At 46.9% G+C, this 13,383-nt stretch overlaps 1 protein-coding gene and 1 long non-coding RNA gene across 5 annotated transcripts in view; one reads left to right on the top strand and one right to left on the bottom strand.

The window, feature by feature from the left end:
• The window catches only part of CAMK2B (calcium/calmodulin dependent protein kinase II beta), a 295,350-nt gene extending 286,528 nt beyond the window's left edge, over positions 1 to 8,822 (top strand). For all 4 annotated transcript variants that reach the window (XM_027851841.1, XM_027851833.1, XM_027851858.1 and 1 more), the window contains 4 exons: positions 2,425 to 2,500; positions 2,863 to 2,957; positions 3,334 to 3,568; positions 8,734 to 8,822. In XM_027851841.1, coding sequence (XP_027707642.1) covers positions 2,425 to 2,500; positions 2,863 to 2,957; positions 3,334 to 3,566 — 404 coding nt within the window. In that variant the 3' untranslated portion in view covers positions 3,567 to 3,568; positions 8,734 to 8,822. The remainder of the gene's footprint in view (positions 1 to 2,424; positions 2,501 to 2,862; positions 2,958 to 3,333; positions 3,569 to 8,733) is intronic.
• On the bottom strand, positions 2,459 to 8,799 carry LOC114035613. Its single transcript, XR_003568236.1, has 3 exons — positions 8,722 to 8,799; positions 5,680 to 5,785; positions 2,459 to 2,530 (listed from the first exon to the last, which is right to left on the bottom strand). It is a non-coding gene; the product is annotated as an uncharacterized LOC114035613 (long non-coding RNA).
• Positions 8,823 to 13,383: the final 4,561 nt, after the last annotated feature.

Raw genomic sequence — 13,383 nt, 5'->3', positions numbered from 1 at the left:
GAAGATCTTTCTAAGCCTTAAAGCTGTGCCTAAGTGGAATGGGTTGCATCTTCATTGGAAGTCTTCAAGCAGACGCTGGAGGACCACTTGGTGGTTGTGGAGTCATGGTGGGGGTTTCTCATTATGGAACACTTTGGTCTCGATGGGCTTTGAGATCCCTCTCAGAGATTCTTGTGTGATTTTCTGAGTATATGCACACATTCGCACTAAGACTCATACTCCCATCGGTTCACCCAGGCACTCTCATTTAAAAAACCCGCTCTCCCAAGTAGCTATGAGGTCAGCTATGTCTCCACACAAGTGTGTGCTACAGAAGCACATGTATACACACACACACACACACACACACACACCCTATATATAGACACATACACACATACCCAACACACACACCTCATATATAGACACACTCACACAGTATACGTACCATTGTCACTGTAATTATTTGACCTTCAGAAAAGCATATGTGCTATCCCAGACGTCAGAATCAGTCTACAGCAGCAGCTTCAGAAGCCTGTGCTGTTGCCCAGGCAGGAGTGGACTCAGGGCAGGGGGATAGCAGGTGCCTGGGCTTTGGCCTTGTTTCTGCTGAAGCTGACACGATTCTCCCCAAGACAGCATTGGTGTGGAAGGGCTGGCCTGCAGCACTAGGCACTGAGCTGTCGCCATGAGTTGGACACTCTGGGGCCTGAGTTTCTAAGTCCTGCTGCCTGCTGTGAAGAGCCATGCTGGCTGTGCGCCCAGCAGGCTCTCTCGGCATAATTTATAAGCAGTGGCTGGGAGCCAGTATCTACCAGTGGCACAGTTTCTCTCTTGTGGCTTTTTACCTTTACAAACCTGTGCTCAGGGCTGTTTTGCCATTGGACAGGGGCAGAAAGTAGCTCTGGGGAGGCCCTGGCTTGGGAAGAAGTTCAGGAAGCATGTGCAATCTGTTACCTGAGCTGCCCCCCCCACTTCCCCTCTACCCTGACTTTTTTGAATGCCCTAGCCGAGATGTAGGCAAGGCAGAAACTGAAGCAGGTTGGCCTGAGGGGAGAGAGGAAGAAGGAGGGAAAGCCCGAGTGGTTATGAAAATAGCCTGATACAGTGGAATGAACATTGGCTCTAGAGTTAGAGGTCCTGCATCCAAATTTTACCTCTGATGCCTACTTTTTCTGTGATCTTGAACAAGGTATTTAATCAGTCAACAAACAATTACTTTCTCAAGTACCTGCTATGTGCCAGGGTGCTGGGAAAACAAATGCAAAGAATAAGACCATCCATCTCAAGGAGCTTACAGTCTACCAGAAGAGACACCATGTGCATTTATAGGTACATGATTAATTAATAAAAAGAAATTCCATGCTCACTTTCATCTCTCAGAAGATCAGACCAGCTAGCATCAGAAAACTTGGGTTCAAATCCCACCAGTGATTCCTACTTACCTGGGTTATCTTAGGTAAGAGATATCCCCTATGAAGATGTTTCCTCAGTTTCCTCATTGGGACTTTGATGGATCTGAGGGAACTATAGATACATTTCAGGACATCCATAAATTTGAATTGGAAACAATTTTGTCTTCTTCTCAACAACCTTTAATTGATATTTCAATTATTTAAAAATATTATCCTAAAAAGGGGTCTATAGTCTCTACCAGACTGCCAGGGTTGAGGTCCATAAGACACAAAAAGGTTAGCAATCCCTGGCTTATGTGGCCTCTGTGGGCCCTTCCATATCCACTAGGGCCCTAGGATCCTCCTCTTGCTCAAGGCTCAGCCTGAGTGTTCCCTCCTCCAATGATCTTCCCTTGGTCCTTGCTATTAAAAATAATCTTTTTTCCCCCCAGCATTGCTGAACTCTGTTTTCCTCCTTTCCCACACCCCTTACAAGTCCCTCAACACCCTACCCCGTATTTATTTATCAGTATACGTTTTGTTCCTCCAATAGAATGTTTTGAGGGCAAGGACTTTCATTTCTGTGTCTCCAGCTCACACAGGACCTTATACATAGTAGGTCCTTAATAAATAAATTGCCTTTATTGAATATGTGGCACTTCCTCTTATCCCATCTTGGCAGTATCTCATCTCCTGTTTATATTATGCCAACTTGAGTGGGATTGGCATAGGTGATGCTGACCTCAAGCAGGCCAAGATTGGGTGGTATCCAATGTAGGGGTGTGTTCCCTAGATGGAACTCAGCACTTCTTACTGAACTCAGTGTGGCTAGGGATGGAATTCTGCTAGAGATATAGGTGGGGGCTTGTGAAAGCCAAGCTAGAGAGAGAGCTTGGTCAACACAGGACAATAAGCCCTTAATGCTTGAGAAGGCAGGTGCCCTGGGGCCTGACCACCCACTTAGGGCTGATGGGCCCACCCTGGGGGGCTGGACCCACCCTGGGGGTGCTGGGCCCTCAGAGGGCAAGCTTGATTGTGTCTTCCCCTCCAGCTCGCAAGCAAGAAATCATCAAGATCACAGAGCAGCTGATAGAGGCCGTCAATAACGGGGACTTTGAGGCTTATGCGTGAGTACCACCATGGCATTTCAGACCAACCTGGGGTCAGAAGGAGAGAAAAGTATAGTTAGTAAACTCAAAGGTGGGGTGATCAGCAATGAGAGTGTATTGGGGCATGGTGTTCCAGGGGCGTCAGGGTTCTCAGCAGCTGCTTCCTAGGCACATTGGCACACAGAATGTTGAGGAAGGAAGCGGCTGTGCAGGGATGGAAGCAAGTATCGAGGGCCTGTAGGAGTTGCCCTATGCACTTTTCCCAGTGGTATATAGGTAGCAATGCCCCTAGGTAGGTCCAGGGTCTAGGTATGAGGAGAGAAGGACTAACACATTGGGCCCCCTTGACGCGTCTGTCTCATTTGATATCTGTTCTGCAGGAAAATTTGTGACCCAGGCCTGACCTCATTTGAACCTGAAGCTCTTGGCAACCTTGTAGAAGGGATGGACTTCCACAGATTCTACTTTGAGAATTGTAAGTAAGCTTGGTCAGAGACTGAAGGAGTAAACTAGCCATGTAGCCTTTTTTTTCCCTGTAGGAGACGCCCTTGGGGAAGGTGCCTGGAAGAACAAAGCTGCCTGGGGGTGAAAGGTTTTAGTGCCATGGGGTGGGATGGACAAGTGAGGGGAATATAATGGTGGCCCTGATGAATAGAGGGGAGCACATCTCTGGGCCAAAGCTGAGCTGGGGCTGCCCTCCCATAGTCCCTTCTTTCTGGTACCCACTTCCCCCTCTGTCCACACACTGTACCCCAGTATCTTTCCTCCCAGGTTGGAGGGAAGGGTGGGAAGCTTCAGGAGGGGCCCCTCATGTGCTGCAAGTTCTCCCACCTTTTCTTCCCCCTCTTCAGTGCTAGCCAAGAACAGCAAACCCATCCACACCACCATCCTGAACCCCCATGTGCACGTTATCGGTGAGGATGCCGCATGCATCGCCTACATCCGTCTCACGCAGTACATCGACGGGCAGGGCCGACCCCGCACCAGCCAGTCAGAGGAGACCCGCGTCTGGCACCGCCGTGATGGCAAGTGGCAGAATGTCCACTTCCACTGTTCAGGTGCGCCTGTGGCCCCGCTGCAGTGAAGGTGAGCACTCCCGTCCCACTCCCCAGTCATATGACCCAGATTCCCAAGGATGAGGTCTTGATCACAGAGACCCTCAGAGCCTAGAATGAGGTGCCTGGGGTGGAGTGAGAAGTGCCTAAATGTTTGTTTCTCTGTCACACCATAGACTGGCCTGCTATCCCCTAGAATCCTGGTCATTTGGAGATCATCAGTCTAGGTCTGGAATCCAGTCCAAATCCCTCATTTTAAAAATAAGGAAACTGAGGTTAAGTGATTTGCAGAAGGTACTGTTAGAAGTGGGATTTAGGTCGTGGTCCTCTGATTCCAGAGTGAGGTCTACTTATGGTATATTATCCTGCCTCCAGACAGGAAGCCTCCAGCGGTCCAGGCCAGCAGTAAGTCCCCTCTCCCCCCCAAAATGACCATCTGTTGACCTATCCTTGTACATGTATGTGCAGAGAACAGCAAAGAGGTTGTTCTGAGCAGAGAGGAGAGCGTGTGTTAGAATGCAATATTGTTCTTTGTTGTTGAGTCATTTTCCGTCATGTCTGACTCTTCGTGACCCCTTTTGGGTTTTCCTTGACAAAGATACTGGAGTGGTTTGCCATTCTTCTTCAGCTCATTATGCAGATGAGGAAACTGAGGCAAACAGGGTTAAGTGACTTGCCCAGGGTCACACAGCTGGTAAGTGTCTGAGGCCATATTTGAACTCAGGTCTTCCTGACTCCAGGCCAGACACTCTAACCACTGTACCACCCAGCTGCCCAGAATGCAACATAGCAAACTTTTATTAAGGACCTGCACAGGACAGAGCTAAGTGTGGGGGAGAAGATAGGTTTTGATAAGACATGGTCCTTGTCCTCCATTAGTCTGATACACACTATCCTAATGAGCTCTAATATACATTACCTATCAGGTAATTTTCTTCAAAACAAAGTACAATATAGAAGATCTGAAAAATGAGGTCATTACTCACTGCGGGGCGGGGGACCACACAGGGAAAGCTTCAAAGAGGAGGTGACCTGTGTGATAAGCTTTAAAGGATAGGTAGCAATTCAACAGGTGCTGAAGGGGGTTAAAGGCATCCTGGGCATAGAGAAGAGCACCAGCAAAGGCTCATGCCTTTGTCAGAACAGGTGGTATCTATTCAGGAGACAAGACAATCCAGTTTGGCTGGAGCACAGAGTCCATAGACAGGAGGAAAAGGAGAGGTCGGCCCAGATTCAAGGAGGTAGCAGATTTTGGACTTGATGCAGTAGGAAACAGAAAGCTGAAGCTGTTACAGGTTCCTGTGCAGGAAAGTAACATAAATTCAATTCAACAGACATTTATTAAGCACTTACTCTGTGCAATTCAGCAAAGATTTATTAAGCACCATACAGGAAATGCAAATGTAGCTCTAACATGGGCTCTGGAGTTTACAATCCATCAATCAATCAACAAGCATTTATTAAGCACCTACTATGTACCAGGCATTGTGCTAGGTGCTGGTGATACAGAGACAAAAGTGAAACAGGCCTTGTCCTCTAGGAACTTATAGTTTAGCCATGGGAAACACCACCACCTTATTTTGTATATATGTATACAAAATAAACAATGAGGCAATCTGGGGAAGAAGGCCCTTGCAGCTGTGGGAATCAGGAAGGGCTTCTTGTAGAAGGTGGCTTTTGACCTGAGCCTTGAAGGAAAGGAAGGATTCTTGGAAGTGGAGCAAGAAGGGAGAGCATTCCAGGCATGGGGGATAGCCACTGCAAAGTCACCAAAGTGAGAGACGGAGTGTTGTGTCCGAGGCACAGGAAGGAGGTCAGCTTGGCTGAACCATAGCGTTTGCGGAGAGGAATAAGTGTTGCGAATGAAATTCAACAAAGGTAGACTGAGGCACATTCTCTCCATGCAAGACAGCATTTTATTAACAGGGGCACTGCCTGCCATTAAAATGTGTCAATGGCTCTGCCTCAGTTAGCCAAAAGACCCCGAACAGAAGGACAGCTCCCCTTTTTTAGTTTTTGGGGAGTACTGAACAAAGAATAGGACTTTGTAGGCAGAGAAAGAATACAATTGGTTATGGGGTTGGTGACATCATGGAATTGAGGGCAACGTGATTGGTTACTAAGGAAAGTGGCCATACTCACACGTGAGATTAGGACTCTCTCTTAGAGGAATGCTTTGTGGATTTGTGGGACCCAGCTGCAGCCTGAGGCTATTGATAGTGGACCAGGGATGCAGACTCACTGGTGCCTGGGAATGAGATAAGACCACTTTTAATTGGGCAAGGATGAGGCTAAGATGGGGCAAGGTCAGCTTGTCTGCACCCGAGGATAGTTTCTTAGGCGCTGAAGTTATGAGAGACAACAACAACCCTCCTTGGCACAAAGTGATTTACAGGTAGTGCTAGGAAAACAGTTCTCTTAGAATTAGAGTGTTTTGTGAGAGCATTGATTGAACTTCTAAACTTTAGCCCAACAGTTTTTCTTTAATTAAAAGTAATCCATAGGAAAACTGAATGATGGCATCTAACTTGTGGTAGAAAGACTGAACTTCTGAACCCATGAGCTTCTCCACTCAGAGACAAAGACGAGGCTTCAGTTTGCCACACAGAATACAAAATATGGTTACAGAATAGAATCAATTACTGAATGAAATAAAGTATATAACATTATACATACAGTATTTATAAAAAATGAATACAAGATCAATAATTAATTTTCATATCAGGCGAGAAAGACATATACAAATAATTGTATTGTAAGAGAAAGTGAGAAAAGTGCAAAGCAGGGTTCTGGGCAGAGTTCTTGCAGAAAGCAAGAGCTCTTCCAGTTTGACTGGAAAGCGGAGCAGGGTAGTAGAGCAGCATAAAGTATGTTGGAGGCAGGTTTTGGGGAGCCCTGAATGCCAAGATCAGTAGGGAGTCAGAAGCCACTGCATCCCTTTGAGTTGGAGAGTGGATCCAAGGGGTACATTAGGTAAAGGATTCAAGCAACAGGGTGAAGGATGGTTTAGGAAGGGAACTGAGGAGAAGCAGGGTATTGGGTTTGGAGCCTGCTACAGAGGAGGGAAGATGGCCTCAACAAAGGGTGTGACATTGGAGTCAAGAGGAAGAAGGGGGAACAATATGAAAGTGGTGTTTTAGGAAGATTAATTTGGCAGTTCTTCAACTTGGCAGAAAGTAGGGAGAAGGTGCTGGGCAGGTGCTGAGGTGCAAAGACTGACCTGAACAGCCTCTCCTACCTAGGAACTTTCATTCTACCGGAGGGTACAACATGAATGCTGCAAATGCACAGAGTACGTGCATAATAAATAAAAAAATTCATTTCAAGGAGGCTAACAACTAGGGCAACAAGAAAGGAAAGGCCTTGTGTGGGGGATCATGGCTGAACTGAGCCGTGAAGATAGCCAGGGATTCAAAGAAGTGGAGAGGAGAAAGAATGGCATTCCAGACATGGGGGACCATCCAAGTGAAGGCCTGGCCCAGAGTGGGGATGAACAGTAGCCACCACCACCACAACTCGCCTTTTTGTGGTGCCTCAAGGCTGGCAGAGCAGCTTTGCATATGTTACCTCACTTGGCCCACACACAGCAACCCTGGGAGTCAGGTCGCGTTGTCATCTTTCTTTTACAGGTGCAAAAAATGAGTTTCAGAGAGGCTTAGCGTCTTGCCCAGGGTCACACAGTGAATGGAATGGGATAGGATGAGGCAGGATCCAGACTCCGGCCATCCTGACTCCAAGTCTATCATTGCACCACCTCTAAGATGAAATATGATACCTAGGGAATAGCTCATTGACCAGTTTAACTGGAAAAGAAAGTAAGGTGAAGTAGGACTAGAAAGGTGTGTAGGTACCACATTGTATAGGGCTTTCAACACCAACTTGAGGATTTTATATTGATTTGAGAGGCAACAGGGAGCTACCAAAGACTTTTCAGTAGAAAAGTGACATGGTCAAACCTGGGTTTTAGTTGTTTCTTTTTGGCAAGTGTAGAGCATTGACTGTGAAGGAAGAGAGCAACAAGGAGGTTATTACAGTAGTCCAGGCAAGAGATGAGAAGGACCTGACAGAGAATCCTAGCTGTGTGATAGAGAGAAGGGGAAGGATGGAAGCAAAGCTTGGGGGCAAAGGCCATTTTATTTTTTTTGTGTGTCTATAGCTCCATCACCTAGCACAGTGCCTAGCACATAGTTAAGACCTTAAGATATTTGTTTAGTTTGTTTCATTAAATCGATCAGAGGTGCAAGAGATTTTGTGGAGGTAGAATTCACAAAATTTGGCTATTCTTTGGACACAAAGTGTGGAAATTTCCTAAAACTCTGACCAGGGTCCTGTTCTCTCTTTAGGTACTCTTGGGAGCTCCCTCATTGATTCAGTTATTGTTTCTATGTAAATGACTCAAAAAAATCTATGTGTCTAGCTCCGATCTCCTTCTTTGTGGACAGGAAAACAATGAACAATCTAGCAAAGGAAACTGAGAAATGGTCAAATAGGTAGGAGAAGAAGCAAGTGAGAGCAGTGTCATGGAAGCCGGGGAGGGGGAGGTTTCTAGCAGTAAGGGGATGACTGAAAATGTCAAAAGACAAAGTGGAGGCAGAAAATATAAATAGCTCCCAGTAAATAAATAATAAATATGTGTGTGTGTGTGTGTGTGTGTGTATACACATACACACATATATATACACACTTATGTGTATATATGTATATACACTTATAGTATATATATAGCAGTATATATAATATATATGCCTAATTATAATACCTAATTATATACCCTCCCTAATAAATATCTGGGAGTTTGGCTGTAAAAGAGAGGAGTTATAGGATGATAGCTTGAGGGAATGGCAGGATTAAATGAAGGTTTCTTAAGGATCAGGAAGACCTGTGTATATTTACAAGTGGTGGTAAAGGAACCAATGGATAAGGAGAGATTGAAAGTGAGAGAAAGAGGAAAAGATTGATGGGGTAACCTGACAGGGGAGACAGGAGGAAATGGCATCAAGCTTTGGGAGAACAGTCCCAAAATCAGACAGTCTTAGGTTAGAAAGGACCACCCCAATATTAGAGATGGTTATCTAATTCCTTTTTCCCTTCCCAAATGCCCCACGCTTCTACTCTGCCTGAGGCCCTCCTACTTCATCTTCCCCTGATTAAAACACCACCATGCAGTACAGTGACAGGGCCCACCTTGTGTTTCAGAACCAGTACATCCTTTTGTGGTTTCATCCTGACGGAGACGGTGATTGGAGCGGAGCCGCCACTCGCCAGGTGGTAGCGCCCACCGCGTCAGCATGCTCGTGTCTGCCTCGTCCCTCCCTCCCCTGGTGCCTGTGTCTGCAGAAAACAAGACCAGATGTGATTTCTTTTTAAAAAACAAACAAACACACAAACAAACGAACAACCGGCAACTACAGCAACAACAAAAAGCAACCAACGAAATGAGGAAAAAAAAATACCACGATACAAAAAACAAAACCAGGAAAAAAAAAGCTGTAAAAATCACTGGTGTTTGTGGGGCTTCAGAACCAACCAGCTGCTCCTCCCGTCCACAGCTCCACGTGTGTGTCTGTCCGTCTGTTCCTCGGCTGTCTTGGGTGACCAGGTGTTGCAATGAAAATGTCCACAAGGCTCCACTCCCTCTGTTGACCTGTTGACCCCCGTGTTGAACGGTGTTAGTTTGTTAGATGAAAAAAAACAAAAACAAAAAACAAAAAAACAAAAAAACAAAACCCACAAAAAAAAAACCCTAAGGTATTTTGCATTCTCTCTGCCAACGCATGGGCCTTTGCCAGTGGTATACTTGCACGTGGCCGTCGTGAGCTGTTACCGTTTGTCTTTTCAGGGACGTGGGGCTGCTGGCTCCAGGTTTTCCTTTGCCTTTTTCCTCTAGTTGTGCCTGTGGGTTGCTATCACTTCTTCCTTCCTTCCACCCAACATTCTTTCTTTGGTTGAGGAGGGAAGAGGCGTCCCTGGGCTCTGTCCCTTCTGTGCCAGGCAGACTGCTGGTCAGCAGCATGTCCAGTGTTGTTGGAAAATGACTCTGGGCTCCCAGACTCTGGATGGGCTGAGATCCCGGCACTCACACTATGGGACATCCTCTACTCTTGTCATCCCCCTCAACTAAAGAGCCTGTTGTCAAGAACCTCCTTGTGCCATTTTGGCCTCGTCTCTTACTCTGAAGCCTTGAAGGCTGGTGATGGCATGAAGGGCGAGCAGCTCTGGGTGAGGATTGTGAAGAGTGCTGAGGGGCATAGCTGGGAGAGGAGAAAGAGATGGGGAACAGGGACATGCTGGGTCCATACGAGACCCAGATTTTATATGCGTCTGCAGGCTCAGGAGTGGAGGGAGCCTGGGCCAACCAGCTCCCAAGTGCCCAAGAGAGTATGCTAAGCCTCACAGAAAGGGGAACCCTTACTTCTGGAGACAAAGCATCATCTACCAACTCTCCTTTCCTTAGCCCTAACAGCTTCACATATGGGAAGCACAGCCAGAGTAATTAGCAGACCCTGGGCTGTGCTCCCAGGGCCTCTGTTTGACCAGGATCTTGACCCCCCCCCCCAACTGACAGAGATAACTCAGGAGCCAAGACTCCCAAATAACCAGCTATAGAAAATAAGGGCTTTGGGCCCTTAGGAAATAATCTTTCTTCTTGCCTGAAAGCAGCTTCTGCTTCTTCCCTCTGTCTGGTTGGTCTCTGCACAGTAGACAGTGAATGTATTGACAGCTTTGTGGTGGCTCCTCTGAATTTTGACCCAGAGAAATCTGTTTCCTAGGGCCTAGTATCTTCTTTGGTTCTCTGTGGCCCTCTTATGGGGGCATTCCAATCTCTCCTCTTATCAGGATAAGAATTGACAGCTCAGAAAGGTTACATACAGACTCAAGCCTTTCTTCCTGGTACTCCAGCCCCTGAAATGGGGATAAAGAGGTTGTTATTCCCCTTTATGTTATCCCTTTCCCAACCTAGGTGAATCAGCTAGGTCTTGTGGAGGACTACCCAGGGCTATTGTGTGCTCTCCTATGGAGAGGCCTCTAGCATTGTGGGATGGAGGAAATCTGTGGGTAGGCAAGGACAGTCTCCACCACTCCCCCTTCATTGAAGGTGAGAGAGAAGGAGGAAATCCTGTAAATTGGAAGTGGTATACATTAGGAAAGAACAGTCGATCCTCTTATTTTCCTGGGGCTGAAAAAACGCTAGACCGTAAGAGTCACATTAAGCCCTGTCACTGATTTCCCAGGCCTGTGGTTGTGGTTTACAGAGTGTCCATCTTTGGATGGAAAGACAGGGCTTATAGACTGGCTGGCTGCAACCTCAGGGAGTCCCAGGAATAGGATGAATAGTGTCTAGTTGGGATTTCTTGGGAGTTAGAGCTGAAGGATGGTTGGGAGGGAAATGCTCCCTCCAGAGATACGACCATCTGCATCCAATCCCTGAGAGGGCCTCACTTGCCCAGTGGGGCTGGTAGGCTATAGTGAGCCATGGCTCTTAAGTAGGAAGAGGAGGAGTCATGCTGGTCACATGGTGGGTGTTCAACAAATGTTTAAGGATGGCTGCTGCTGCCGCATTAATCAGTATCAACAGCCATCTGATTCATTTATTGATGACCTACTATGTTCAAGGACAATGTTGATGGATTGATTGGGAAAGGACAAGGGCTAGATGAATAGTGTCAGAAAGCAGAAAAAAAAAAAAAAAACAATGAGGATGAATGGCTTTCTTCTGGGAACTTCAAGTGCCTAACTGGGATTGGAAGATTAAAGGAAAGATGCTGTTCTGGGCCCTATTTTCATTTCCCCTGGGATTGAGAGAATATCGTAAGGAATTTCCACTATGGAATTCAGGGACTTGGGGCAGGCATGGCACTAGGGCTACTTGGCAAGGTCAGAGAAGAAAGAGGAGAGAGATGTACATCAGTCTGTAAGACCTGGGCCCAGTGGTGAAAACATCTGGAGTTGATGAGAGGCCAAGGGTCAGAAACTGACCCCCAGACAAAATATGGGAAAGATATGTTGATGACTGGACCTATGCTCTTAGTCTGAAATTCAGAAGTGAGCGTTGTGATTCTTATGTTGAAGGTAAGCAGCGCTAGAGGTGGGGATGGACTTCATGGCATTCTTTAGTCTACTTCTTGCCCTAGCCTCAAAACCTCAGGGCCTGATCACTTCCGCCTCCAATGTAGCTCTCCCCATCCCCTGGCTTCTATGCTTTGAAACAGCATACCTTCATTGGCCTTCATTGATGATTAGATGCAGAATTGAGGTGAGAAGAATTCATGGGCTCCTGCCCCAACCTGGCATATTGTCCTGACACTGGTCCCTTCAATCCAATCTAACAAGTATTTATTAGGTGCCCGAATGTGCAGGAGGCATTGTGCTAGGCACCAAGGTTACGGAGATAAAACAGAAACACATCCCTGCCCTCGAGGAACATGTGGAAAAGGGCATTTCAGCCAAGCATTGCAGGTTATCTTATCACTTTAGCCAGGCAGTCCCAAGAAGGAGAGATGGGAGAGAAGAGAAAATGAAGCTGGAAGGAAAGGAGTGCGAGTGGCCGCCAGGGATGGCCTGGACACAGGGTGCTGTTACATGCCAGACCGAGAGTACAGCAGATGGTCTGAGGAAAGGGAGGCAGTGTAGGTCAGTCTGGGGACCTTGAGGAAGAGACTATGGGCTGAAGTGGCTGCCCCCTCCCCCATGGGTAGGAAAAATTCAGCTGGGGCAATGCTCTAATGTCTCTCTTTGTCTTAGTTTTGCAAGTGTGGACAGTCCTTCCCCAAGGAGTGTGTGTTGAGGATATATCCAAACCTCAGGTAGGTGAGGCAAAGACAGCATAGTGGTAGGCCAGCATGCAGAAGTTCAAGGCCTCTGCTTAGCTTCACTGACGCAGTCACACTTTGATTCAAGGTTTGGGGGGTGGGGGTGGGGGTGGGAATGGGGGGTGGGATGGCAGACATTGGAGAAAATTGACTCTCTTTGGCTAAAAATGTGTGAGTTCTCAGGGATGAGTGCCCTAGACTTGGGGTAGCTGATGGGCTGATTGATCTCTTGCTGATGAATTCTGGTCCCATCTTTTCCCCATCCCATTTGGGTGTAGCAGTTACTTAATTGATCCAATGAAAGCTAGTCTATTTGATGACTACTTTTGCCTAGGCCAGAGACTTTTTTGGGGGGAGTCGGGTTAGTTCTGCAGGAGAGTTTTCCTCCTTGCCATGCAAAGTGCCATCCTTAACTCAGTGGAAGTATTTTGCTGTGGCCATCTGCACTGGGGAAGAAAACAACCCAGAAAATGCATAGCTGTTTGAGGAAAGGTTTGTGGGCAGTGATGAAATATGGGCCAGGAGTTAATGTGAAAGAACATCTCAGGTGTGACATGTTGAAGGCCATCAGGTGGTATAGTTTATTTAACTACTGTATTCCTTCCCTGGCTATAGACCAGGAGCTAGGAGCACTAAGAGGTGAGAAACATGGTGTAAGGAAGCAGCCATTGATCTCATGCCATCTGCCATTCTCAGAGAAACCCTGGAGGAATCCAACCTGCCTGGCTTATCTCTGATTCCTACAACTAAAGTTCAGAGTTACTCTACAGTGAACCTAAGGGCCTGGAAGGGTCTGGGATTCTTATGTCCACCCCAGAATGCACCCTGACCATCAAGGCTAGGCCAAGACCAAAGTCCTTTGAACCAAGTTTACCAAGTGATCCTGGGCTATCCTGGGCTGACTGGAGTGACCACTTTCAGGTCCTGGAAGCCACATGGCCTTTTAGAGTTTGAAAGGGGGGGGAGGGTGTTTACTTCACCATTTTTTTCATCATCCTTTAAAGACCTAGAAGTTACAACCAGCCTGACATCCTTT

Source organism: Vombatus ursinus, unplaced genomic scaffold (genome assembly GCF_900497805.2).
Source record: "Vombatus ursinus unplaced genomic scaffold, bare-nosed wombat genome assembly UNPS02000580.1, whole genome shotgun sequence".
Lineage (NCBI taxonomy): Eukaryota > Metazoa > Chordata > Mammalia > Diprotodontia > Vombatidae > Vombatus > Vombatus ursinus.
The sequence above is the reverse complement of the archived record's forward strand: the minus strand, read 5'-3'. Positions and strand labels throughout refer to the sequence as shown.